Source organism: Scyliorhinus canicula, chromosome 9 (genome assembly GCF_902713615.1).
Source record: "Scyliorhinus canicula chromosome 9, sScyCan1.1, whole genome shotgun sequence".
NCBI lineage: Eukaryota > Metazoa > Chordata > Chondrichthyes > Carcharhiniformes > Scyliorhinidae > Scyliorhinus > Scyliorhinus canicula.
In genome coordinates this window covers 147997243-148024639 of record NC_052154.1, presented here as the reverse complement: position 1 = coordinate 148024639, position 27397 = coordinate 147997243, and the positions used below count along the sequence as shown (strand labels likewise).

Below are 27397 nucleotides of genomic sequence, written 5' to 3'. Positions count from 1 at the left end.
ACATGTATAGTAGTTAAGACATTAAATAAAATCGTGTTGCATCTCATCAAATTTTGGAGGTTTGTCTCTCACTACACTGCATCAAGGGCAGTCCACATCGACCCAGCCTTCCCAACACATCACCAGCCACTTATCTGATCAGGTGCCCCGGAAAGGCCAACATTTCCTTCTGGCTAAATCAAGCATCTGCTCTCATTTGATGTCACAAGAATGTGATTTTCAGCAGTCATTGTTCAGAGCCATTTCTCCTGGGGCAGGCAATTGGCAAAGAAAGTCTCATTTCATTAATGAGATCTGACTTTGGTCACAAGTACTCGAGTTGATTAAAGTTCAACAACGTATTATGTACTACTTGAACAAAAAAAAGAAGTAAGTGTTAAGCCACAGTTTTTGCAAAAATAATTTCACATTAAATTTAGGACTGATGTTGTGATCCAGCCATAGCCAAGAAACCAGTTGAATTGCAGTCAATTGTCTTAAAGATTATGAAAGGGTTTAATTGGTTGGACAATGACAACAACTAAGTGTCTTTAATGTAATAAAATGTTCCAAGACATTTCATCAGAGTGTGATATGTAAAAATTAGAAACTGAGCTGCGTAAAGTGATATTAGGCAAGATGGTCAAAGGGTTGGTTGAAAGGGGTAGGTTTTAAGGAGCATCTTGAAGGAAAAAAAGAAGTTAGAGAGATGGAGAGATTTAAGGCCTCGGCAGCTGAAGGCATGGCCACCAAGAGAATGCTCATGAGGCCAGAACTTCATGAGCACGGATATCTTGGGTGTGTGTGGGATTGAGGCAGATCGCAAGAGGTAGGAAGGGGCAAATTGTTGAAAACCTGAATGATATTTTTAAACCAAGTCATAGTTAAGACATGGGCAACACAGTTTTAAATTGTTTATTATGGAGGGTAGAATGTGGGAGACCAACAGGAATGCATTGAAATAGTCAATGCTAGAAGTTTAAAAATGTTTAAATGAGGGTTCCAGCAGGCGAGTCGAGATAGGGGAGGTCTGACAATGCTACGCAAAGGAAATAGACCATCTTATTCCTTAGACAAAGCTTTTCCACATGTGGGGAGGCCCAAAACTAGGAGCCACAAATAAAAGATAGTAATAAATCCACAAGGGATTCAGGAGGAAATTCTTCACCTGGAGGATGGTTCAAAGTGGAATTCACTACCACATGGAATGTTTGTGGCAAATAACTAAAATTAAAAGGAACCTAGATAAATATATGAGGGAGGAAAGACTAGGTGGGACAGGGTGAGATAAAGCAGGGTGGGAGAAGGCTGTTGTGAAATATAAGCAGAGGCAAAGCATTTGGGCCGAATGACCTGGTTATGTAATTGTACATTATAAAACTGGAGAGGGATATAAAATAGTCTGCTAATTCACCATTATCTGCTTTACTCTCTGCATAGTCTAGGCCGACCTCAGTATATAACCGATGGATCTGATTAATTTGGATTTTCAGAAGGCTTTCAACAAGGTTTCACGTTGCAGATTGCTATGTAAAGTTGCTATGTAAAGTTGCTTTGTAAAGTTGCTATGTAAAATTAAAGTGCATGGGATTGCGGGTAGTGTCTTGAGTGGACAGAAAGCTAGTTAGCAGAGAGGAGGCAAAAAGTTGGATTAAATGGGTCGTCTTCTGATTGGCAGGCAGTAACTAGTGGGGTACCATTGGGATCTGTGCTAGAACTCCAACTGGCCATAGTATATATTAATGATTTAGACAAGAAACGAATTGTATTGGGCATGATCCAGTGGCCGTGTTATACTTGAGCGAAAGCACAGTGCGGCTGCTGCATCCTGGGAGAGGCCTCGCGTAGGCTTCCCTGCAGCCTTTGCGCCTTGTGGCATCTACCTAAGTCCTGCGAGGCATCAGAATTGGAACTCCGCCCAAAGGGGCGGGGCCAAACAGTGCTTGCTAAAGTAGGTCTTAGTAGGTTGAGGCCTAAATACCAACCTCTCTCAATCCATCCGCCTCCCCAGGGAGGCTTCAGCTGGGTGCCAATCGGTATTGTTCCACAAGAATGTGGACCAGGCATAACGGCACCCGGGGGTCTCCCAGGGGCATTAGAAGCCCCTCTGTGGCCAGGGATAGTGCAGGGTGGCATCCTTGCCATCCCCTTGGGACGTGAGCACCACGGCACTGCCCAGCTGGCACCTTGGAACTGCCAGTTGGCATTTTTAAGGTGCAGACATGGTGCTGCCAAGCTGGCAGTGCAAGGGTTCCCAGGTGCCAGTGTGGCACTGCCAAGGGGCAGGGCCCAAGATGGGACAGGGCCTCTGGGAGGTTGAGGCGGGGTGACAGATGGATGTCCTGGGGTGGGAGGGAGACTCTGTAAATGGACCTGGGGGAGGGGGGGGGGGGGCTGAAGAGGGGGGGTCATTCAGCAAACCCATAGCGGGGTGTCCTCACTTGGGAGGGGGAAATGTGGGGTAGTGCCCTGTGCATGGAGGGGGGGGGGGGGAGAGGAGGGGGGAGTGACATTGCCTATGGGTGGGGTTGTGGAGGCCCCACAAGCTTACATAGAGATCAGGGCACCCTTTCAAAATGGCGGCCCGATGTCTTGAGTTCAGCTCCCCAGTGCTAAAAAAAAGTTTTTAAGTGTGGGCTAAATCAGTGAGAAACTCCCCAGGGCCCAAAAAGTGACGAAGTGTCATAGGATAGTGGTGGGGAACGCATCGACAGAACCAACAGGAAAATCCCTGAAAGACCCGCCACAAATTAATTTAGAAATGCTTCCATTGAATTCCACCCATTATCTCCAAATTTGCAGGTGATGCAAAGTTGGGTGGGAGGTTGAGCTGTGAGGAGGATGCAGAGATGCTTCAGCGGGATTTGGACAGGATGAGTGAGTGGGCATATGTGTGACGGATGCAGCATAATGTGGATAAATAAAGTGAAGTTAGCAAAAATAGGAATGCAGATTATTATTTGAATGCGTGTGTGGTGAATCTAACATGGTAATTCACACTGTATCTTTGTAAGCGCAGTAGCGTTATCCGACCACTAGGGGGAGTAGCTCTGGGAATGCTCAGGAGCTTGTACAGGGCTCCACCCTTTGCTCCGCCCACGACTCCTCCCCCTTGTGCTGCTGTATAAATACCCTTGTCCAGAGTCAGTCTACAGTTCACCGAGAGTTCATCAACGGGTAACAGGCTGGCTCTGTAGTAAGTAGATTAAAGCCTATATTCATAGCGGAAACACGTGTCTGGTGAATTGATGGTTCCATCAATTTAATCTACTTAAGAACAGTCAAGAACGATTATGGAATCAGCCCTCAAGCCTGGACGCCTGGAACTCGGCCCGCAGGATGCAGAGGCTAAAGAAATCTTCTCCCACTGGCTGCGGTGCTTTAAGGCCTACCTGGCAGAAGCGAGCTCAGCCGAAACAACAGAGGAACAGAAGTTAAATCTACTGCACGCGAGGGTGAGCCACAGAATCTCTACGCAACTAAACTCGGCCGGTTCATATACTGCAGCGCTAGCGGTACTCGATAAGATATATGTAAGGCCCATTAACGAAGTTTACGCACACCATGTGTTCACGACTCACCGCCAGCGGCCTACAGAATCATTCGCCGAATTTTTAAGGGAACTCAATAATTTGTCAAATGACTGTAATTATCAAGCGGTTATCAAGCTGAACACAGAGAACTTGCTGTACGCGATGTTTTTGTACCGGGCCTCAGGTCTAACTATGTGCGCCAACGACTGCTGGAAAAGGGGGCCCAAGACTTAGAAACGACTGTGGAAGCTGCGACCACGATGGAGGTCTCCTTCCGCAGCCTTAACTCGTTCCCCGCGACCCAATCATGGGCCCCCGACCAGCGACTCCCCTAGGCCTGTGCTACGCGGCCGCCCAGCCACCATGCTGCCCCAGCCAGCCACCATGCTGCCCCAGCCAGCCACCATGCTGCCCCAGCCAGCCACCATGCTGCCCCAGCCAGCCACCATGCTGCCCCAGCCAGCCACCATGCTGCCCCAGCCAGCCACCATGCTGCCCCAGCCAGCCACCATGCTGCCCCAGCCAGCCACCATGCTGCCCCAGCCAGCCACCATGCTGCCCCAGCCAGCCACCATGCTGCCCCAGCCAGCCACCATGCTGCCCCAGCCAGCCACCATGCTGCCCCAGCCAGCCACCATGCTGCCCCAGCCAGCCACCATGCTGCCCCAGCCAGCCACCATGCTGCCCCAGCCAGCCACCATGCTGCCCCAGCCAGCCACTATACTGCTCCAGCCTGCCATTTTTGCGGCCAGAATCAGCACCCGCGGCAGCACTGCCCGGCCCGCAACGCAACCTGCAGCAGCTGCGGGCAGAAAGGCCATTACGCAAGAGTGTGCCTCGCTAAAAGGGCCCCAGCTTCCAACTCCCCAGCGGCACAAAGTAATCACTCCCCAGGCCCGTGGGGCCCGAAACGCTGCGGCCTATGCCCCGACTCCGCCCCTCCCGCTACGTGCGATCCTTGGGGGCCGCCATCTTGGCAAACCTCCACCACGTGGCCGGCCACGTGCGACTCACGGGGGCCGCCATCTTGGACGCCATCTTCCTCGCCGCCCGCCACGTGCGATCCACGGGCCCGACCTGCATCTCCATGCTCGAACAACTCATCGGAAGAGTACGACTATGAACTCAGAGGGCAGTCATCACGGGGCCACTCCAGCACAGCTGATCGAGCCGCAGACTACCCGCAACTCAGCGCAGTCACTCTGGACCAATCACGCCCGAAGCATCTGCGAAATTCGATTGCAGAGGTCCAAATCAACGGGTACAAAACGCCATGCCGCTTCGACTCCGGTAGCACTGAGAGCTTCATACATCCAGACCTGGTAAGACGCTGTTTGCTCCCCGTTTTCCCCGTGCGGCAAACTATCTCGCTCGCTTCAGGCTCCCATTCGGTCCAGATCCAGGGACGCACCGCCGCGACACTCATAATCCGAGGCGCTAACTACTCAAAATTCAAACTCTATGTTTTGCCCGACCTCTGCGCGCCACTCTTATTAGACCTAGACTTTCAATGTAACCTTAAGAGCCTCACCCTCAGCTTCGGCGGGCCCATGCCCCCACTCACTATCTGCAGCCTCGCTACGCTGCAAATCCCCCCCCCCCCCTCCTCTCTTCGCCAATCTCACAAAGGACTGTAAACCCGTAGCCACTCATAGCAGGCGGTACATCCTGCAGGATAGTGTTGGGATTATAGAGGCCAGCAATAGTCCCTGGAAAGCTCAGGTGGTGGTCGTTAAGACCGGGGAAAAATTCCGCATGGTTGTCGACTATAGTCAGACCATAAATAGATTTACGCTCCTCGACGTGTATCCCCTCCCCAGGATTGCAGACATGGTAAACCAGATCGCCCAGTACCGGCTCTTTCCCACGGTGGATCTGAAGTCTGCATACCACCAGCTCCCAATCCGCCCGGAGGACCGCCACTACACGGCACTCGAGGCCGATGGCCGCCTCTTCCATTTCCTCCGGGTCACTTTCGGCGTCACTAATGGGGTCTCGGTGTTCCAACGAGCAATGGACCGAATGGTGGGCCAGTACGGGCTGCGGGCCAAGTTTCAGTACTTGGACAATGTCACCATCTGCGGCTATGACCAGCAGGACCACGACGCCAACCTCCACCGTTTTCTCCAGACGGCACAGAAACTGAATCTCACGTATAACAAGGAGAAATGTGTTTTCCGCACAACCAGACTAGCCATCCTCGGCTATGTCGTGGAAAACAGAGTCCTGGGCCCAGACCCGGACCGTATGCGCCCCCTCTTAGAACTCCCCCTCCCCCATTGCCCCAAGGCCCTCAAACGGTGCTTGGGCTTCTTCTCCTACTACGCCCAGTGGGTCCCTCAATATGCGGACAAAGCCCGCCCAGTCTTTAGGGCCACACAATTTCCCCTGTCAGCCGAGGCACGCCAGGCCTTCGACGGCATCAAGGAGGACATCGCCAAAGCGGCCATGCGGGCGGTGGATGAATGCACTCCATTCCAGGTTGAGAGCGACGCCTCAGAGGTAGCTCTAGCAGCCACACTAAATCAGGCAGGGAGACCAGTCGCATTTTTCTCCCGTACCCTCTCCGCTTCAGAACTCCGACACTCCTCAGTCGAGAAAGAAGCACAAGCCATTGTGGAGGCTATTCGTTACTGTAGGCACTACCTCGCAGGTAGGAGGTTCACCCTCATCACCGACCAAAGATCGGTTGCCTTTATGTTTGACAACTCGCAAAGGAGCAAAATTAAAAACGACAAAATTCTGAGGTGGAGGATCGAACTCTCCACCTACAAATACGATATTAAGTATTGACCCAGGAAGCACAACGAGCCTCCGGATGCCCTATCCCGCGGGACATGCGCCAGCGTGCAGATTGACCGATTGAAAGTCATCCACAATGACCTCTGCCACCCGGGAGTCACCCGGCTCGCCCACTACATCAGAGCCCGAAATCTGCCTTTCTCCAACGAGGAGGTAAAAGTGGTCACCAGGGACTGCCCGATCTGTGCGGAGTGCAAACCGCACTTCTATGGACCAGACAGGGCCCACCTGGTCAAGGCTTCTAGGCCCTTTGAACGCCTCGCGATTGATTTCAAAGGGCCAATCCCCTCAACTAACAAGAACGTTTACTTTCTAAACGTCGTAGATGAGTTCTCCCGTTCCCCATTTGCTATCCCGTGCCCCGACATGACCTCCCACACAGTCATTAGGGCCCTGGATAGCATCTTCACCCTGTTTGGTTTCCCCAGCTACGTACACAGCGACCGGGGTTCATCCTTCATGAGCGACGAGCTGCATCGGTACCTGCGCGACAAGGGCATTGCGTCGAGCAGGACTACCAGCTACAACCCCGGGGGAACGGGCAGGTGGAGAGGGAGAACGCGACAGTCTGGAAGACGGTCCTACTGACCCTCTGGTCTAGAAAGCTCCAAGTCTCCCAGTGGCAGGAAGTCCTGCCAGACGCGCTCCACGCTATTAGGTCCCTTTTGTGCACAGCGACCAATCAGACCCCTCACGCGAGGCTCTTCATTTTTTCCAGGGGCACTACCACGGGGATCTCACTTCCGGCATGACTGAGGACACCGGCCCCGTATTTCTGAGGAAACACGTCAGGGCACACAAAACCGACCCCCTTGTTGAAAAGGTGCGCCTGCTCCACCCCAAAGCCCAGTACGCATTCGTCGAGTTCCCTGACGGCCTTCAGGACACTGTATCACTCCGGGATCTGGCACCCGCCGGATCCAGCGCCCCTCTGCCCCCACAGAAGGACCTCTCACCCTACACCCCATGCTGGCGCTCCCGAGCCCATGAGCTCGCTCCACCAGTTCCGCGCACCTACGCCTGCCAGCGCCCCCAGTCCCCGGTCGAACCAGGAGAGTATGAAGCTCAGATACAACCCTCCCTGGAGTCCGCCATCGTACCCCAGCACACTACACCCATCCAGCCACCGCAAGAGGCTGCAACCCCGGTGCTCCGCAGATCACAGTGGACAGTTCGACCACCGGACAGACTGACTTTGTAAACCACCACCCCCGCCGGACTTGATTTTTTTTGCAGGGGGTGAATGTGGTGAATGTAACATGGTAATTCACACTGTATCTTTGTAAGCGCAGTAGCGTTATCCGACCGCTAGGGTGAGTAGCTCTGGGAATGCTCAGGAGCTTGTACAGGGCTCCGCCCACAACTCCTCCCCCTTGTGCTGCTGTATAAATACCCTTGTCCAGAGTCAGCCTGCAGTTCACCAAGAGTTCATCAATGGGTAACAGGCTGGCTCTGTAGTAAGTAGATTAAAGCCTATATTCATATCGGAAACACGTGTCTGGTGAATTGATGGTTCCAACAGCATGTAAATTAAGAGAGGTGGATACTCAATGAGACTTTGATGTCCTTGTGTATCAATTACTGAAAGTAAGCGTGTAGGTACAGCAGGCAGTAAAGAAGGCCAATGGTATGCTGGCCTTCATAGCCAGAGAATTTGAGATGTTCTACTGCAGTTGTATAGGACATTGAAGCCACACCTGGAGTATTGTGTGCAGTTTTGGTGTCCTTATCTGAGGAAGGATTGTGAATGCGTCTCTAATTCACTTGTCTCTCAGTCTGGAGGAAACAGTCTCGAACACGTTTGTACTTCAGAATATTCTTTATTGCGATCGGGGCAGCTCCCTAGGTATTCCGGAGAACCACCTCGGAGAGTGCCAAAGTATTGCTCAAAACATCCTTCTTTTATATGTCACAGACTTTGAGGTTATCTATTGGCACATTAGTATATAGCAGTCTTAGCTTAAACAGCAGGTGTTAGCCATAGTTGCAAGCGGCTCCCACATTTCATATTCCGTCATCCGACCATCTGCCTTGTTTCTCAAGGCTATTCGGCTTACAGTCATGAGTCGGCTCACAAATTCCGATATCAACTCCCTTATCTCAACAAGTTCATCCTCCTTTAATAGCTTCAATATCAAACTCCTCCACTTGTAATTTTCCACTAATGTATCCCATTCATTCTGGCTCGTTCTAGCTCTTAACCATTGCTTCACATCCTCATTCCCCCCTTTGATCATTCCGTATTGACACAGCCCTCAGGGGCTTATCCTTGAGAGTCTGAGGAATTCCTCCGGGAAATCGTCCTTTGGTCCAACGTCCTCATACACATTTTCGGCACCTACTAAGTCCTGCTTGTCTAACTGTGGAAGCCGCTGCAGCATCTGTGGCATCACAGAGGCGCCTAAACGATTACAAAAGCATTTCACGCAGGTTGCAATGATACATAGCAAAATGCAAATAACGATAAAGATAATAAATCCATGAAACAGATAGGTGGTCCAGGAACTAGACCACAACCATCCCCACCAGTCATCCGAGGAGGACTGGCGGAGTCTCTTTACCCTGTAGGTCATGAACAAAAACGAGTTAGCAGTCACATGGTGCATTGCCCGCTTCCTCCTGGTAGGCGGGTGAGTATGAATAGTCTTACATTCAGGAACTCGTGGCTTGCCTTTCCTCGTACACCGGTAGTCCCACCGGCAAGCATAGCGATCGCAGGTCAGGGATCCGCAGCTAGTCAGGAACCGAGGCTTCTGCTCGTCTTGATGAATGATGGTGGTGCAGGTATCTACCGGGGTCGCCGTCCACAAGGTCTCATCTGTGGTGCTGTTGGCACAGCTAAAGGTGTCCTCACGACAAAGGTGCAGAATTCGTCCGCCTGGTCTACATCGCCGGTCTCGAGCGATCGCACACAGTAGTGTGCTAGCGAGAATCGCAAGGACAAAATGCAGCCTCATCCTGTAGTCGAACGATCAGCCACATGTACCTAGAACTTTAAAACGAGAGTTAGTGATCATGCAAACTTTATTAGTTTATAATGGTGCATGTGGATCCATGCATTACGTCCTTCAACTTTGACTGCTGTGGGGGTGGTTAGGAGAACTTGAAATGGTCCCTCCCAACGCGGTTCCAACCCCTTCCGTGTCCAATTGCGGATCATCACATGATCTCCTGGTTGCACAATATCGGAGCTGGCCAAGGGTGGCAGTTCCTCTTGTGCGGCACGTACTCGTAAGTGGAGACTCTTTAATACTTTAGTCAAGGCTGTTATGTAATTAGCCATTTCTGTAGACATGTGGTGTAACTGAATGCCTTGGGATGTATGACAGTCCCAGGGGGTGCGAAGGGGTCTTCGTTACAAGATTTCAGCGGGGCTCAATCGAGTCTTTCCCGCAGGGGTGGTTCTGATCTGGAAAAGTGCAACAGGTAAAAGTTTGAGCCAGGTGGCTCCGGTCTCTGCTTGTAGCTTAGCAAGTTTGGTCTTCAGAGTCTGGTTAGCTCTTTCCACTATCCCAGCTGCCTGGGGTCTGTAGGCGCAGGGTAACTGCTGTTTAATTCCCAGTTGAGTGCAGAATTCTTTATTGATCTGTCCCACAAAGTGAGGCCCATTATCAGAGCTTAAACAATATGGAATTCCAAATCTTGGTACAGTTTCACGCCTAAGAACTTTTACTACAGTTGAAGCCTTATTATCTACAGTAGGATAGGCCTCTATCCATTTACTAAACACATCAACAATCACTAATAAATGCTTATAACACTGGCATCTTTCCAACTCAATGTAGTCCAGTTGCAGGGTCTCAAAGGGAACCTCGGGCAATGGTGTTTTCCCCTACTCATAGGGCACTGCCTTACCAGGGTTATACTGCTGGTATATCAAGCAGCGATTGCTAATTCGTTGGGCTATCTCCTGCAGTCTGGGATGCCACCAGGTTTTTAACAATATATCACCTGTAGCGTGAGCACCACAGTGAGTTGCAAAGTGTACACATTCGGCCACACAGGCTGCCAAAGCATCGGGCATACATGTCTGCCCTGCTGGGGTGACCCACAGCTTACTTTCTTTACCATATGTACATCCCAATTCTTCCCATAACTTTTTATCGCTAGCAGGAGCGTCCTCCTGTAGCTGGATTACGTCAGTAATGGTCGGCATAGGTTTTTCAGAGGGAGACTTGTCTTTTGAGCATTTAGTCTGGCTCATCATTTTAGGCACCGCCATTTAGTCGTCTTTTGCTTGGTGGTCGGCCTGCCTATTTCCTTCATCTACTGGAGTTTTTCCTTTCGTATGGGCAGTACACTTTATCATTGCTACCTTTTCTGGGAGCATAAGAGCTTGGAGTAACTGGGTCACCAGCTGCTGATGGGAAATTGCAGTGCCAGCGGATGTTAAGAATCCTCTATTCTTCCATAATTGTCCAAAGTCATGTACGACTCCAAAGGCATATCTGGAGTCTGTATAAATATTTACTTTTTTGCCTGCTCCTAGTGCGCATGCGCGTATTAGTGCGAACAATTCTGCTTGCTGGGCCGAGAATGGAGTTTCAAATGCTGCTGATTCTGCTGTCTCCCCACCCTGGTTGATTATAGCATATCCTGATAACCGCTCCCCCCTTTCACCGATGGAAGCACTTCCATCTGTGAACATGGTCATGTCTGGGTCGTTAAGAGGGTGAAAATTCAAAATTTAAGATTTGTAAGTTCCAATTAAAATGCATCTTCAGCTGTGTGGACTGTTCATTACTTCATCAGAATTAAAAGGGCCAGAGCTTACAGGCAAACCCAGCATGGGAATGTCAAGACATCTTCTGGATTACACACAAAAGCTTGTTGAAAGGGTTAATTTTCTTGCAGAGACAAAAAGGAGTGTATAGTGGGTGGATAAATTGGAATGATGCCATTCGCATCTCTAAACGTTTTTTATATTTTTCACTCAAATGGACTGGGAGTAAAAGTTGGAGTGCTGCCAGATTCCCGTTATCAAGTCTTTCAGCAAACACAATATGTTATTGAGACTCTGAGTGAACCAATTTTGCGTGGTTCTTTCCCAGACGAGCATGATCATGGACATATTTCATTTACCCATCTGTTGTTTATAAGTAATTCTGCAATCTCATAATTAAAACATCTGCGTTGTGAGACAGGTTAATTTCACCCTACTGATGATTATTTGTGTCAGGGAAGTTTTAACCCTTAACTAATGAAACACCGGCTTGATGATATTTGTCAGATGTATTTCAACTATCCTAACCTCCACTGAACACCATAAAACTAATATTTTCTTATTCTTACATACGTGATTTTGCACCCTGATTAAAATTCCTTGTGTATCAAAATTACCCTGGAAATGTCAATGATAGCCTTTAAAAAGAAAAAAATTGTTAACTGTACTCAAACTATAATCTTTAAAGGCAATGCGTAGACCATTTGAAGCTTTCAAATAATCACAGCTCGTAACAAAACTTTTAAAAGTCAAAGTCTGAATACAGAGACAGTGAATAGTTCAGAACAAAGTTTAGATGCCTAAAACTCCCTCTCTATAGATGCCTAAAACTCCCTCTCTCTCTGTCTATCTCTCTACGTAACTCTGTCTGTCTCTGGAACTCTTGTCACTCTTTCTCTTTATCTAACTACCTCTCCCCGTCTCTGTCTCTCCCTGACTCGCTCTCTTTCGCTCTCTCAACTTTCGCTGTCTCTATCAGTCCCTCTCTCCTTCTCTGGCTCTCTCTCTCTAACTCTCTCACTCTTTCTCTAAAATGGAGCTCAATTAAAATACTGAACAACATTTTTCATTCTCCTTCGAAAACTTTATCTGTATCATTCCATTTAAGTAAATTTCCACTGATTGATTTTAGAGGCATTAGCTATTCTTAGAGACGTATATGTCTTTGTGCAGATGACCTGCTTGCTGAAATGGTTAAATTTTTGTACAGAATCGAAAGTGGTGGAGAACTTGGCATGATGCCATCTCCATCCGCTACGTGACCTCAGACATTATCCATCCTTTCTTTCAATTTTCAATGTTCGTTATTTAACCGGTTTTTGGAAAGAGACATTATTGGATGTTTATTTTTCTTTTATTTCAAATAAGTTGAATTACTGCCGAATTTATCTGGACGGCTTGAAACGATCTGAAGTTATTCACGACATGTATCCATTGTTAAGTTTATAACCGTAATCTTGTATTGATTTTCCTCCCCATTTTTTCGTTTTGGGAGGGGGGGGATTAGTCATCCTCCGATATTCCTGAACAAAACTAATTGAGTGTTTTAGCCCCTTTCTGATCTTTTGGACTTCACTTAATTTGATTTTCTTTTTCTCTCCTTGAGACATTCCGGGACAGCCATTAGCCGTAATTGTTGGCAGTTTTGTGATGTCTTTTGCTAGTTTGCACAATCTGTACTGCTGCTATCTTTACCCGCTTTATTGCTATGCTTAAATGAGTTAGAGCTCAATTCCTTTAAACCAGCCTGTCTTCCAAATGGTGTGAAGGTTTAATTTATGTCATTTGTGCTTCTAACTTTATTTGTCTTATCTTTACTTCTGTGTATCTCACCATTTTTCTCTGTTTCACAGAAATCACACCCATCTTCGATCATTGTTTTATTTTGTACCAGAGTATTTTGCTCTTCAAAAACCCAAAAAATGTTTAAACTGACTCTTTTACTTTTACTCATTTGGCCTTGATACCAGATTTATTGGATGTTACCTCACCGTCTGTCTGCCTTGCCGAGTGACTCAAATTTTTGGCGGTCAAAGGTTTGACTACTCGCCTTGTCCACCGGCTCGAGTGGCGTCCAGCTCAGCAAATCCTTCCAGACTTACACTAAATGTTAGGGGTGAAAATATTCACACGAAGGCCTGAGTATCAGTAACAAAGCAGTTTATTATGTTAGAATTCTGGGAGATAAGATTTGGGAACTCTGCAGTCCCTGACAGCATCTTATCCTGAGAGGCCTCATGGTAGCATGGTGGTTAGCATCAATGCTTCACAGCTCCAGGGTCCCAGGTTCGATTCCCGGTTGGGTCACTGTCTGTGTGGAGTCTGCACGTCCTCCCTGTGTGTGCGTGGGTTTCCTCCGGGTGCTCCGGTTTCCTCCCACAGTCCAAAGATGTGCGGGTTAGGTGGATTGGCCATGCTAAATTGCCCATAGTGTAAGGTTAATGGGGGGGATTGTTGGGTTACGGGTATACGGGTTACGTGGGTTTAAGTAGGGTGATCATTGCTCGGCACAACATCGAGGGCCGAAGGGCCTGTTCTGTGCTGTACTGTTCTATGTTCTATGTTCTTATCCCACTTAAGCCTATCCCACTTAAGCTTAAACTCACATGGATTAATATACAGATTCAAGACGGATAGCCTAATGACTTGGTTATTTTCCCATATGCGCATTCCTTTTTTTTTAAGACCTTGGCTGTTTTAACTATTCATTTCTCTGTCAATTTTATACCCAGTTTTAATGCATTAGTTTTCCCCCCAGTGGCCACTTTTCTTCTCCTAACCTTTTATGCAATTCTCCTGACAATTGTCTCAGTTGCTTGGAATATTCCGGATATTGTTCACACAAGGTTTGAAGCGCGCTTCCACTATCAGAGGTTGTATCTAACATACCATCTCTAACACTATTGGCAGTTAATGATCCTTGCGATTATCGTTCATTTGGCGAAATGGTCCTGGACCAATTTATTCAATCATGAATTTAAACGGAGTTATCCTGCTCTGTTGCCCAATTCAGGCAGGCTCATCCGTGCCTGCAAGCCTATCTAACTACAAGGTTATGACGTCCCTGTTATGTTGTTACCTTAGGGTTGATCACGCACCCTTCTAAAGCCTCTTATCGCGGGGGCACTTTTAGACAAAGGCAAGGATCATGATGATGCCGAAACCTCTTCTGTAGCTATGACTGTAGGGGCTACACACCCTCCCTTAAAGCACTAGTCCCTGACTGTGCCTGTGACTATTACTCTAGGGGTCACACTCCCTCCCTTAAAGCACTAGTCCCTGACTGTGCCTAGTGACGATTAATGTAGGGGTCACACTCCCTCCCTTAAACGGGTTTGCCGGACTGACCTGGATTTCGTAGGAGCGTCCCTGAGCACTGACAGCAGGGCCGAATCGCGGACGGTACAGCGGAGGGGAATACCAAAGTGGCAAAAACTTTACTCACAATGGGGACCAATTCCTCCTTCGCTCCCGAACTCGATCAGTCGCTTATGCCGCCAGTCTCAGCGGAGACTCTTTGAAATCCCACCTTTGCCACCAAAATGTGAATGTGTCTCTAATTCACTTGTCTCTCAGTCCGGAGGAAACAGTCTTGAACACGTTCGTACTTCAGAATATTCTTTATTGCGATCGGGGCAGCTCTCTAGGTATTCCGGAGAACCACCTCGGAGAGTGCCAAAGTATTGCTCAAAACATCCTTCTTTTATATGTCACAGACTTTGAGGTTATCTATTGGCACATGAGTATATAGCAGTCTTAGCTTAAACAGCAAGTGTTGGCCATAGTTACAAGCGGCTCCCACATTTCATATTCCGTCATCCGGCCATCTGCCTTGTTTCTCAAGGCTATTCGGCTTACAGTCATTCATGAGTCGGCTCATGAATTCCGATATCAACTCCCTTATCTCAACAAGTTCATCCTCCTTTAATAGCTTCAATAACAAACTCCTCCACTTGTAATTTTCCACTAATGTATCCCATTCATTCTGGCTCGTTCTAGCTCTTAACCCTTGCTTCACATCCTCAGGATGTTCTTGCTATGGAAGGAGTACAGAAAAGGTATACCAGGCTGATTCCTGGGACGGTGAGAGAGTGGTCAACTTGTGGAATTCACTATTGCAGAAAGTAGTTGAGGCCAAAACATTGTGTAATTTCAAGCAGGAATTGGATATAGCTCTTGTGGTTAAAGGGATCAACGGATATGAGGGGAAGGTGGGATCAGGGAATTGAATTTGATGATCAGCCATGATCATAATGAATGGCAGAGCAGGCTCAAAGGGCTGAATGGCTTCCTCCTGCTTCTATTTTTCATGTATAAGGATAAAATATGATCATGTCAACTTTCATGTTTTTATTCACCACTGTTGCTGTCAGATAAGGTTCACTTTTGACTTGAGGCAGTGGTGTAGAACTGGGTTAAAAAGGCCTTAGCCACCTGTTTAACCTCTCCTGAGTCAAGGCAATGGCAGCAGATATCAGGATAGGTGTTTAACAGGCAGCCTAGTCTAGATTTACGCTTCTACACGACTACCCAATGTTACGATTCTCACCCTCTTCCCCTCCTGTGGTTTTTGGTCATTTGTAAACAGGGTTTTTTTAATGAAATAATCTTTGTTATTTTATGTCACTGGCAGTAGGTTGAAAATATGGAGTGGGATTCTCCGACCCTGACCCTGTAGGGGCCAGAATTAGTCGTGAGACAGAGTTTAAGACGGTGTGGACACTCTGCCGCGGGATGGGAGATTCCCGCCCATGTTGTTTGCCTAATTATGTGTCAGCAACTTCTGCTGCCCCAGCTGCATGAGACTGTCACCATCTGCACATGACACCCTTTGTTTCCTGTTTCTAGGATACACTGAATAACAACTCATTCGGCAAAAAGTACAGCTGGCAGGAAAAGGTCTCTCGCTCATCATCGCCACTGAAAACTGGTACGTATGCCTGCACTGCATGGTCTGTTGTTGTGTACTTATTGGAGCTGTCTCTAAAAGAAAAGTTTATCTCCTTGGTTCTTAATCCACCAAAGTTGATTAGTGACCTCTGGTGTGTGTGTTTTGTGCAAGGACTTCTTTAAAAACAAAATGACTGTTGTGTTACCATTTGATGAAGGGAACAGGAGCTTGCATTTATGTAGAGCCTTTCATAAAGTAAAAAGTCTTGAGGTGATTCATGCAGGTTTATTCTAAAGGGAGACGGAATGTTTCCTCTTCATATCTGCCGCTGCAATTACTGCCTCCTTTAAGACCCTCATTAAAATCTATCTCTTGCCTGAATATTTGGTCACCTGCCTTAAATCCAGAATTTTAACAGGACTAGGACAGGGTCGATGCAGGAAGGATATTCCTGATGGTGGGGGAGTCCACAGTCTGAGGATACAGGGTAGACAGTTTTAAGACCGAGATGAGGAGAAATTTCTTCACCCAGAGAGTGGTGAGCCTGTGGAATTCAGTACCACAGGAACGAGTTACGGCTGAAACATTGTATATTTTCAAGGAGTTAGAGGTAAAGGGGATCAAAGGATATGGGGGGGGGGGGAGGCGGGATCAGGTTGTTGAGTTGGACAATCAGTCATGATAATGAATGACTGACCAGGCTTGAACTCAAAGGGCTGAATGACCTTTTCCTGCTCCTATTTTCTATGTTTCTAATATCTCCTCCTTTGGCTTGGTGTCAATTTAGCCTGTTAACTATCCTGTGAATGCCTCGGACATATCACTTCATTAAACGGTGCTCTATGCAAGGTCAATGGAATAAAAATCAGATAGGTTCTCTAATGGGCGGGTGATCTGTCTCACCAATGTACCCACCAGGCCGCGAAGATGACAATCTGCCCCTTAGGTATTTGTCTTCGGTTTGGGAAACTGGTTTGGTGGATTGCAGACCTCTTCTTCATTGTCAAGCAAATAATCAGTCCTCTTCCCTGAGATTTCTCACCGCACATTCCCACTAGGGGCTGGGATGACAAATGATTAGGCTTCGCTGACCACTCCACTGGGAATCCCAGACTTTAACAGTAGCCTCCACTTCTCTGCTGACTCACGACAGCAATCTCCTGAGGTTCTGCTGATAACTATTTGCTTGGATTGCGAGGATGTCACACACAGATTTCCAAGTTTGTAATTGGAGGAGCCTCTGGTGAGGGGGAAGAACTGCAACATGTTTCTGCAAGGGTGTGGCGAGATTTTAATGACCCAGTTTTAGCATAAGATAGAGATGGGCCTGCCCACTGTACGGGCTGCAGGAGGAAGAAAGATTCGGAGTGGTTAACTCCTAGCTTCTCAGACAATTTCTGACACAGTTTCCCTATTTCTTGTCGAGAGATGTTCTCTCTTGGCTTTCCTGGTGTTAAGTCAATGAAAGACTCCTCCAATTATCCAATCTCTGAATCTTCAATTCATTGGTAACAGGAGCGCAATGTACAGTTTATTAATCTTCTCGTCCTCTTGTCCAGAGGCTCTGGGTTCAAAACCTGCTTCAGGACTTGATGGCCACAGAAGGTGTGTTCATAACAGGGCCAAACAGATTAGCTATTAGATTGTAAATCCTTCCAATACACCTGATGGTCGGCGGTAAAAGTGGGAGAGTTCACTTGTCGACCATAATGCGGGAAGTGACGGCAAACCACTGCACTACTTTGCAATACATAATTATGGACCAGTGGAAGTCCATGATTGCCAATACCCTTGTAGGGCATGGTAACTGGAGGGGGAGGGAGAGAGTGCAATTCACACACACAATCAGAATAGTACAGAACAGAAGAGACCATTCAGTCCATCACATCAATGTAATTTCTATCCTAGTGCAATTCAGTGTGTTCCACTTACCTGCTCTTTCCCCACATCCTTGCAATTTTTCCACTCCATTTATGGTTCTAATTCCCTTTTCCAAGGCTGATTCCGCCACCCTTTCAGGCAGCATTTTCCATATATTAAATGCTTGTTGGATAAAAATGATTATCCGCATGCAGCCTCTGGTGCTTTTGACCATCATGTCTAATCTGTGCCCTCAATTATCAACCTTCTTTTATCAAATTGCTTTTGATTGTTCTGCGCACCAGTCACCATATCCATATCTTTATTGCCACATTTTCAATGTTACCTACAGGTCTTATCCACAGAGAGACCTAAAAGAAAGCTCCACGCATAGTTCAGCATAGGGAACTGGATGCTTTTAAAATAACGAGTAAGAATGATGAAATGAAATGAAAATCGCTTATTGTCACAAGTAGGCTTCAAATGAAGTTACTGTGAAAAGCCCCTGCAAGTCAGTAAAGACAACACTTTGGTTTGTGGCTGTGTCACTGTCCATTTGTTTGTCTTTCAAGGTCTATATCCTTGTACATCAATTCTGTTCTTCTTCCTCCTTCCCACTATCTGGCCTCTCCCTCCTCTTTTCCTTTTCTCCACCTTTTCTTCTCTCTCTCCTCACCTTTTTCCTCCCCCTCATCCCCTCTTTTCTCCTCTTTCCCTCTGTCCTCCCTCCTCCTCCTCTTTGTTTCCCCTCCTGCATTTCCCACTTCCCCACTCCTCATTCCCCTTCTTCACCCCTCCTCCTTAATACTAACCTTTTTCCTCCTCCTCCCTTTAGCCTCAAGTGTCCCTCCCTTCCTTCCCCCACCCCTTCTTTTCTACTGCCATTATCCTTTTGAATCTCTTGAGTTTCCTTCCATTCAGATGAAAGAACCCACTCCCACAGTCCCAATCCCCCAGGGCATGTCCAAATGGTAGTTTGTGTCACTTAATTGTATGAAGGGCCAGTGTTGGTTGAGCAGTGCAGCTAATGCCTTTCTTTTTAAATGTGTGGCAGTGGTCTGGAGAATATGACAGCTGGTATTTTTGGGGTGGGGGAATTGTTTGTAGCATTCAATAACCTTTGTGTATTACAGGAGAGATGACTCCCGCTCACGGGTGCCTGGGCGATGAGGTGAATCCAGCGAGTGGCACCACCGACAAAGGGACATCGACTGCCCAGGTCAATCCCTGCAGACGGGCACCAGCAGGGCAGAGCGAGACTGTAGCTTCCAACCCCATGGGGTGCTCGGCAAAGGTGGCGACTACTAATCAGCGGGCGAAGGACAACGAGGGCCAACATGATGAGCGCATCCGATACCAAACGCAAGTGCCGATCGAGACGACTGAGGAGATCTACCTAACTCCGGTGCAGAGGAACTCAGACTCCTCGGAAAATGAGAAGCCCTTCCTCTCTCAGTCCAACGAGAATCGCATGTCCATCAGCTCGGATGTCGACTTTGCCCACTGCTTAACCCTACCAGGGAACCCGAAACCTTCTATCAGTGAAGGGGATGAAGAGCTCTCTTACCTTTCCACGTCTCACAACTGCTCATTGCCACGAACCTCGCTCAATGCAGAGCAGCTCTTTCCGCGGACCTCTGTTAGCTCAGATAGTGCGCTGTCCTATGATTCGGTTAAGTACACACTGGTTGTGGACGACAACATGCAGTTGGAGTTGGTGAGCCTAAAACACTGTTACTCAGGGTACAGCGACGACAGCGATTCAGCAACCGTCTATGACAACTGCATTCCGTCTCCGTACGAGTCTGCTATTGGAGAAGAGTATGAGGAGGGTGTGCTGAAGAGAGATTCGGTCTGTCTATCAGAAGACTCCACTCCAGAAGCAGATATTCCTTTCTCAAAGAAATTCCTCAATGTTTTTATGAGTGGAAGGTCAAGAACGTCCAGTAAGTAGCTTTCTATTATTTCCCTGGCTGAATCGCTCAATCTGGAGATTTACATGGTGCTCCAGAGTTGTGACAGTAGTGGGGGGGGGGGGGGGGGGGGTGCCAGAGTTGTGATAGCGGTTTTTGTGGGGGAATTGGTGTGGTGGGGGGAAAAGAAAAGAGGGTGGCTTCCAGAACTTTGGGTGAGGGAGGTGGTAGGAGGTGCAGGGTGCCAGCATGGGGGAAGGGAGGGTGTTATATGAGCTATGAGAGGGCGCAGAGTGGGTACTCCACATGTGCAAGATTTAAAGATCTGAATTATGGCAAATTCTGGATGCATCCAATCTGGGACAGTGGGCTCAATTACAGGATCATCCTGTGAAATAAGGTTAAATATTCACAATTTCAAGACATCTGAAAATGCTTTATAACCAATAAGGTAAGTACAGTTACCGTTGTAATGTAGGAATGGTGGTAACTTGTGTATAGCAAGTCCCCACATCCAACAATGAGATAAATTACTTGTGAATTTGATCCTGTTGGTGCTGTTTGAGGAAGATATGTTGTCTGGGAGCTTGTCTATTCTTGTTCTTTGAATAATGCTGCACGATTGCTAATGCCCACCTGAATAAGCAGCTGGGCCCTCAGTTCAATGCAGTGCTCCCTACAGTCCTGAACATGAATGTTATCCTGGATAATGCATTCAAGCTTCAAGGGATTCAAGTCTGTGTAAGCTATGCTTCATGGATTCGCTTGGTGTGTACATTGCAATACATACGCCATTAGGCTGAAATCATTCTGAGGATTCTAGGCTTCACTGGCAAGGCTGCAATTTATTACCCTAACCTAAAAGAGAAAGAAAGACTTGTGTTTATGTTCTGGCCTTTCATGACAATCGGACATTTCAAAGTGCTTTAAAGCCAATGAAGAACTGTTGTAGGAAGTGACGCAGTCATTGGCACACAGGAAACTCCCTCGGGCAAATGTGACAATAATTAGACACTCTGTTTCTGTGATGTCAGTTGAGGAATACACTTGAAACTTTTTTATCTTGTGGAAATAAACATTGTGAAATTGATAGCACAGCTCTCAGTCCCAGAGCTGGCATAACACCATAAGACATAGGAGCAGAAGTCGGACATTCGGCCATCAAGTCTGCTTCACCATTCAATGAGATCACGACTGATCTGATAATCTTCAACTCCGTTTTCCCACCTTATCCCTATAACCCTTGATCCCTTTACTGATTGCAAATCTATCTCGGTCTTGAATATACTTAAAGACTCAGCTGCTACAGCCTCTGCAGTAAGGAATTCCACTGATTCACTACCCTATAAGAGATTAAATTCTTCTTCACCTCTGTCTTAAATGGGTGACCACTTACTCTTAAAATCAATCAATGGTTTACTTGGTGCTTATGTCTTTTAATAGACCACTAGATTTCTAGACTCTCGAACAAACCTCATTATGTATACTTGGTTGGAGGCATAAAATCTATTTACCTGATGAAACACTTGCGCCCTATAGAAAACATTGCTTCATTCACAGCTCTGACTCTATGCTCCATGTTGTCAATTTCACAATGTTCATTTACACAAAATGAAAATCTTCAAAGTGCTTTCAGTTTCACCTAGTGATACTTTAAATGATCTGCATGATAGTTTTATTGCATTGTAGTAAAAAGGTTTTTTAAACAAAAGTAGGAAGTTATCAATGCATGATTTTTGTCAAGCTTTGTTTCCACATCCTACTCAATATATTGTTCATTGCATTCTGTACAGTCTATAGTTGGTAAATGGACATGGAATTGGGTGGGTGGGGGGTGCATGGGTGAAGCATGAGTGTGTATGTGGGGGTGGGGAGGGAGGTACGAGGACTGACGGGCCTTTCTGTTAATATAATTTGGAGAACGACCCACAACAACAAGGCGGGTCCTTTAACCAGCACGCCTTTACACTCGGCCCCTGTGACTGTCCAGGTCAGCTGGACCACCTCCAGCCTCAATAAGGGTGCAAGACCGAAAAACGTGCTTGTTCGGTGAATTGGACATTCTGAATTCTCCCTGTGTGTACCGGAGCAGGTGCCGTAGTGTGGCGACTACCCTCTGAAATGACTGAGCAAGCCACTCTGTTGTGGCTTCTCAAGGACACTAAGGGTGATGGGAAATAAATGTTGATCTTGGCAATGCTCCCCGCTGAATCCCCTGAATGAATAACAAGGCAATATGCTCACATGAGCACTTCATTCCGGGAAGAAGCTGAAACCTGCTAGATCATTCTTGCCTCCTTGGCTGGGAGCAGCTAATACAACACAAACTGAAGGATCAATACTGACATCTTCCTCAAGGCTGAGATACATTCCACAGTAACTTCATTGCAGTGTTAATGTAAGCCTACTTGTGACACTAATAAAGATTGTTGTTATTGTTGTTGTTATTACTCCAACAACACTCTTAAAATCTCAAACTTTCCAGGACTACACTGTCTGCTATTTTAACACCCTAGCTACTGGCTTAAAGATCCACCACCAGCGCACCATGGTAGTGTATACCATCCACAGAATTCACGACAGCAACGTGCTGAAGCTTCTTCGCCAGCACCTGTTGCTCGTTCTGGGTGAGTGTGCTTAACACTCAATTTGGCTCTGTTTCGTTACTTAGCTTTGGAGTCGCCAGGTATCGTTAAGATACCGCCACATGTTTCATGGTCAAGTTCAAAGCAATAAATCCATACACCAATTAGTAAGTTCAAACAAGACACGTTTATTATATTACAGTAATCTACTTATCATGCATATAAACTATAAGACTAGGCTAACCCTACCACTAATAGGCCAAATACTTATCTGGATAAGGGGACTGCCGGATCAGGGAACAACGGCCTCTAGCCTTGTCCTGGGTCTGCAGGCTTCCAGTAGTTATGGACTAAAGGGGGTCAGGAGTGTCTACTCTCGTAGCGTGCGTTGTGACTTACTTGTTGCCGGCTGCTGTCCAGACCTCTCCCAAGGTTCTTCTGCTGCAACGGTGTTCTGCTGGGAGGGCTGGCTGGTCAAGGAGAGGCTGGCAGAGAGAGAGAGCTGGGGTCGCGGTCTCTGTCTTATACTCCTCTCAGGGTCTTGCGCCCACCTGGGCGGACCCTCTATACTCTCGCAATCGATTGGGTCTCTTCCCAATCGATTGATTTGAATTCCCCAATAGCGGGGCAATTCATCGATCACTGGGGCGGTTCTTGGGACTTATTGTTTTGGACTTCTTTGGCGCCGAAAAGTCTGGTCTTCCATTGAATGTATCGATCTGTGTTTAACTTGTTTCCATTGTATCTGGGGATCGCCCGGTATCGCCTCATTAGTATTCTAACTGTTTCTTTTCATAGTGCTGTCTGGTTTCTGCAGCAGTAAAAACTGGTTTCTGCAGTAGTCTGAATATACAAGCGCTTTGCAAGCTGCTTGCTTTACAACATGTCCAATTTCCCTGCATTCCTTGCAATCTTCCATTTTGTGTTGGGCAGTGGTCACCCCAGGTGGCTACACTCCCTCCTTGTGATCCTCATGAGAAATCATGAAGGATCACCCAAGTTCGGTGTCTTTGTGTTCCCTGATCTCAGCGAGTCCTATGGCCTCTACACTTTCCTCAATGATGGCACAAAAATTTTATCTAACGGTCTCTGGTTGGCGCTATGTCAAAGGGGACATGCATTACTAAGTAACGAAACAGAGCCAAATTGAGTGTTAAGCATTACCCTTTGTAAACTACACTCCCTTACACATTTAAACATTCTATCTTCCTATCCTTAAAACATTATCATTACACTCCATTTCTGGCTCGGCAGTGGAGCTCAGAACATTACAAAACATCAGAAAGATCTTTATTTACAACATCAAACCAAATGAAATCATTCATTACACATCAAGGAGTTGGGGGGAATGGTGGAAGCCGAAAATAGGGGATTGTACTCCATATAGTCGAGGCGCAAGAGCGGGAGGCTCTCCTTCTCCATTTTCTTAACCAAAGCGTCTGCACTACGATGCAGAGAGCTGCTATCACCAAAAGTGATTCGATAACGTATGAAAGGGAGTACCAGTTCATAAATTTTGTGCACCAGGCCTGGTCATCGCTGTTCATAACTGGGCTTTGAGAAGTTGGTGTCTGGGAAACATTAACGGCGGGGGTCATAGGGGAAAAGGGTTTGCGTCTGCACGCAAAAATACAAAAACAATAACTAAAAACATATAGGTCATCATCTCGGTCTTTCTTTTCTTCCTTCAGGCCTTTTGTATTGCTGATCTTGCTCTGATCCTTCCTTCGAACGTTCGAAAGCTATGGAATCAAGCATAGTATCTGTCAATAATTCGCTTAATACCTTTAATGTTAGTGTATCTGTCCTCTCATTCCAATTGTCCCTTAAATGAATGGCCAAGTCACACCCTGTGACTCCCCTCATTTTTTTTTCAGAAGCGAATTTAGGACCAGACATACACTTAACAACTTTGCCACTGCGAGCCGTCTCGCAGGTTTTTATGATTTACCATCTGAATGTTCCTGGATGTAAAGAGCATAAGGAATGGCAGCTGAAGGGCTACCTCAAACAAAACAAATGAAACCAAACTTTAGAAATGAGATATCCAAATGAGTTGCGTATGGGCTGCGACAGGTAAGATTAGGATGGAATCTCCGAGTAGGGCGTGCTGTGCTGTACCCGAGCTTAGCTTTCCAGAGGGGGAGTCCTCAGACAGGGCGGGTCCTCAATGCCGTTTCTCCACTGCCTGAGCAACACGGAGCGAATGGGCATGAATGTGTTCATAGAACATAGAACAGTACAGCACAGAACAGGCCCTTCGGCCCTCGATGTTGTGCCGAACAATGATCACCCTACTTAAACCCACGTAACCCGTATACCCATAACCCAACAATCCCCCCATTAACCTTACACTACGGGCAATTTAGCATGGCCAATCCACCTAACCCGCACATCTTTGGACTGTTCATTGTGGATTTTCAGCCTCTATTCCCAGAATAGAGGGGCACCTAAAAAAAAGGGGGAGCCAAGATGCTCCTAGTGGGGTGAAGGGTGAAGCCTTAAGATGGGCTTCAGACATTGCAGCTGAGTCAAGTTCTCAGAGTTATCTGCGGACAAACTTAACGTGCATGTGAGGTGGTCACAAGTTTTTCGGCTGAAAAGCGAATGGCCAATCTCCAAATCAAACACTTAACATACAAACAAACATTCACCAACATGCGTGCAGGTTCCATCAGAAAGGACACCGTTTATCTCTCAAGCGGTTCCTCTTTTTACATCATCTGGACACCTCAATTCTCTTCATTCTCTGCGAACAGGGTCGCAAAGGGGTTTCCGTGTCAGGAGTCAGACATCAAATCATCCTCTTCTCCTGAATCCCATACCCTTGTGTGTATCAGGCATGCAATTTTAGTGTTGTGTAACCGGGGATCACTCTCGTCATTCAGGACAAGTATCCAAGAATTGTCCCTGTGCCAAATTGTGGGGTCTAAATTTGAATGAACGTTTTCGGGGTCGTCATAGTTGGGCGGTGGGTTTGGTTGTGGGTCTGGAGTTTTAATATAAGTGACCTCTAAATCACTGTAGTCGGGGTCGCAGTTGATGTGTGTGTGGTCTGTTGTATCAGGGCAGTAGAGAGGCGTGCTGTGGCTGTCGTCCAAGTCACAGTTGCTGCCTCTGCTGTGGCAGCTTGTGGACGTTTTGGGGCATGGTATGAAGTCATTGGGTGGAGTCGAGGTCGAGTCCGATGAGGAACTGGTATGTGTGGGGGAGGGTGGAAATGTGTCTCTTGTGGGCGGGGTGTGGTGTTCTGCTGCGTCTAGCAGGACATGGTGTGAGTGGCTTGACTGTGTTCCATAAGCCTTTAACTGGTTAATGTGGAACTACGCAGTCCTCCCATTTGGGTACTTGATCCTATATACTGACGGGCTGATTTTGTCTGAAATTGAGTACGGGCCGGAAAATTTTGGGGCCAGAAACGTGCTGGGGTTATACACAGATAACATTACCTGTTGGCCAACCTGAAATTCTGTGGTGTGAACATTTTTGTTGAAACAAGCCTTGCTCTGTTTCCGCCTTTAACACAATTTTACTGCGGCTGCTAGCTGAGCCGACCTTACAGTCTCAACTAATTGTTGTACTGCTGTCTCGTGTGTGAGGGCCGTCACTTCTGGGCTGGTCATGTTGAGTCCTAAAAGGAATTTGGATCCTTTCATAGGGCGTCCGGTCATGAGTGTGTGTGGGGTGAAACCTGTTGATGCTGAAACAGTGTTTCGTATAAACATAAGAGTGACTGGGAGCACTGAATCCCAAGTTGAATTGTTCCCCTGTACCATTTTTCTAAGGGTCGATTTTAGAGTCCGATTCATGCGTTCCATTATCCCGCTTGGCTGGGTGTGGTACGCAATGTGGAAATTTTGTTTGATGCCGAATATGGTCAGGACGTTCTTCACGATCCGTTCTGTAAAATTAGATCCCTGATCTGATTCAATACTTCTGGGGAGTCCCCATCTCGTGAAAATGTGGTGGGTCAGGATCTTTGCGGCTGTCTTTGCTGTGTTCGTATGAGATGGGAATGCCTCTACCCATTTCGTAAACGTGTCTATGACCACCAGAACATATTTATGGCCATTCCTGCAAGGGGGCAAGGGACCTATAAAATCGATCTGTTGGTTAGTCCAGGGGCCATTAACGGGGCGAGTGTGGCTGAGTTGTGCCTTCTTTGCATACCTCTCCGGGTTATTTTGTGCACAAATCAAACAGTTCTCGATGTAGTGCGTTACATTGTCTCTTAAATTGGGCCACCAACAGAGCTGTCTAAGGTGGGCTGTGGTAGGGTCGATCCCTTGGTGTCCATGACCATCATGGAATAAGGCAATCATTTGATTCCTGTCTTTCTCAGGAACCACATACAACTTGTCTTTGATAATCACACCCTCATGTGTGGTCAAAGCATGTTTGAATTTGTCGTACTGGGCCACAAAGTTTCCTTTTAAAATCTCCCGGAGATTTTCGTCCTGCCTCTGTGCCTGTACTAAATCTTCTATGTCTGTCTGTGAGACCTGAACTGAACTCACAGGGGCGCTAGCTGGTGCGCTAGCTGGGGGTGTCCAAAGATGACCTCGCCTGGAACCTGCTTTAGCCAGTGCGTCAGCTTTCACATTTCCAGGGGGGGATGATCGATGGTGGCTTCTAACTTTAATAATGCCATACGTCCTATCCTTTGCCTGTTCCAGGATATGGCGGAGCAATGGGGCTGATGGAAGGGGCTTCCCGTCCGCGGAGACAAAACCTCTTGTCCTCCACAGGGGTAGAAAATCTGTGAGGCTGTTACAGACATATAAACTATCCGAATATATGTCTGCTGGGCTGGGGAATGAATCTGGGTGGTCCACTATGTATGCTATGGCCGCGAGCTCTGCTGCCTGCGCGCCTAAATGACCGGGTAACTTTAATGCTATCTCCTCTAGTGCAAGTCCCTGTGCATCTTCCACATAAATTCCGCATCCAGTGATGCGTTCGCCATCTAAAACTGTGGATGAACCGTCCACATAGATCTTCAAGGGGGCACACGTGTCTGTGGGCTGGGGGCTCTGGCTTGAATTCCCTATCTTCCTGGGGGGCGTCTTAGCAATGAAGGGTCCTGTGTTGTGTAGGGGTGCTACTATTTC

At 47.2% G+C, this 27397-nt stretch overlaps 1 protein-coding gene across 6 annotated transcripts in view; it reads left to right on the top strand.

The window, feature by feature from the left end:
• mapk8ip1b (mitogen-activated protein kinase 8 interacting protein 1b) overlaps positions 1-27397 on the top strand; it is a 227162-nt gene that overhangs the window by 154760 nt on the left and 45005 nt on the right. For all 6 annotated transcript variants that reach the window (XM_038807886.1, XM_038807884.1, XM_038807883.1 and 3 more), the window contains 2 exons: positions 15886-15967; positions 18922-19734. In XM_038807886.1, the coding sequence (XP_038663814.1) occupies positions 15886-15967; positions 18922-19734 (895 nt within the window). The remainder of the gene's footprint in view (positions 1-15885; positions 15968-18921; positions 19735-27397) is intronic.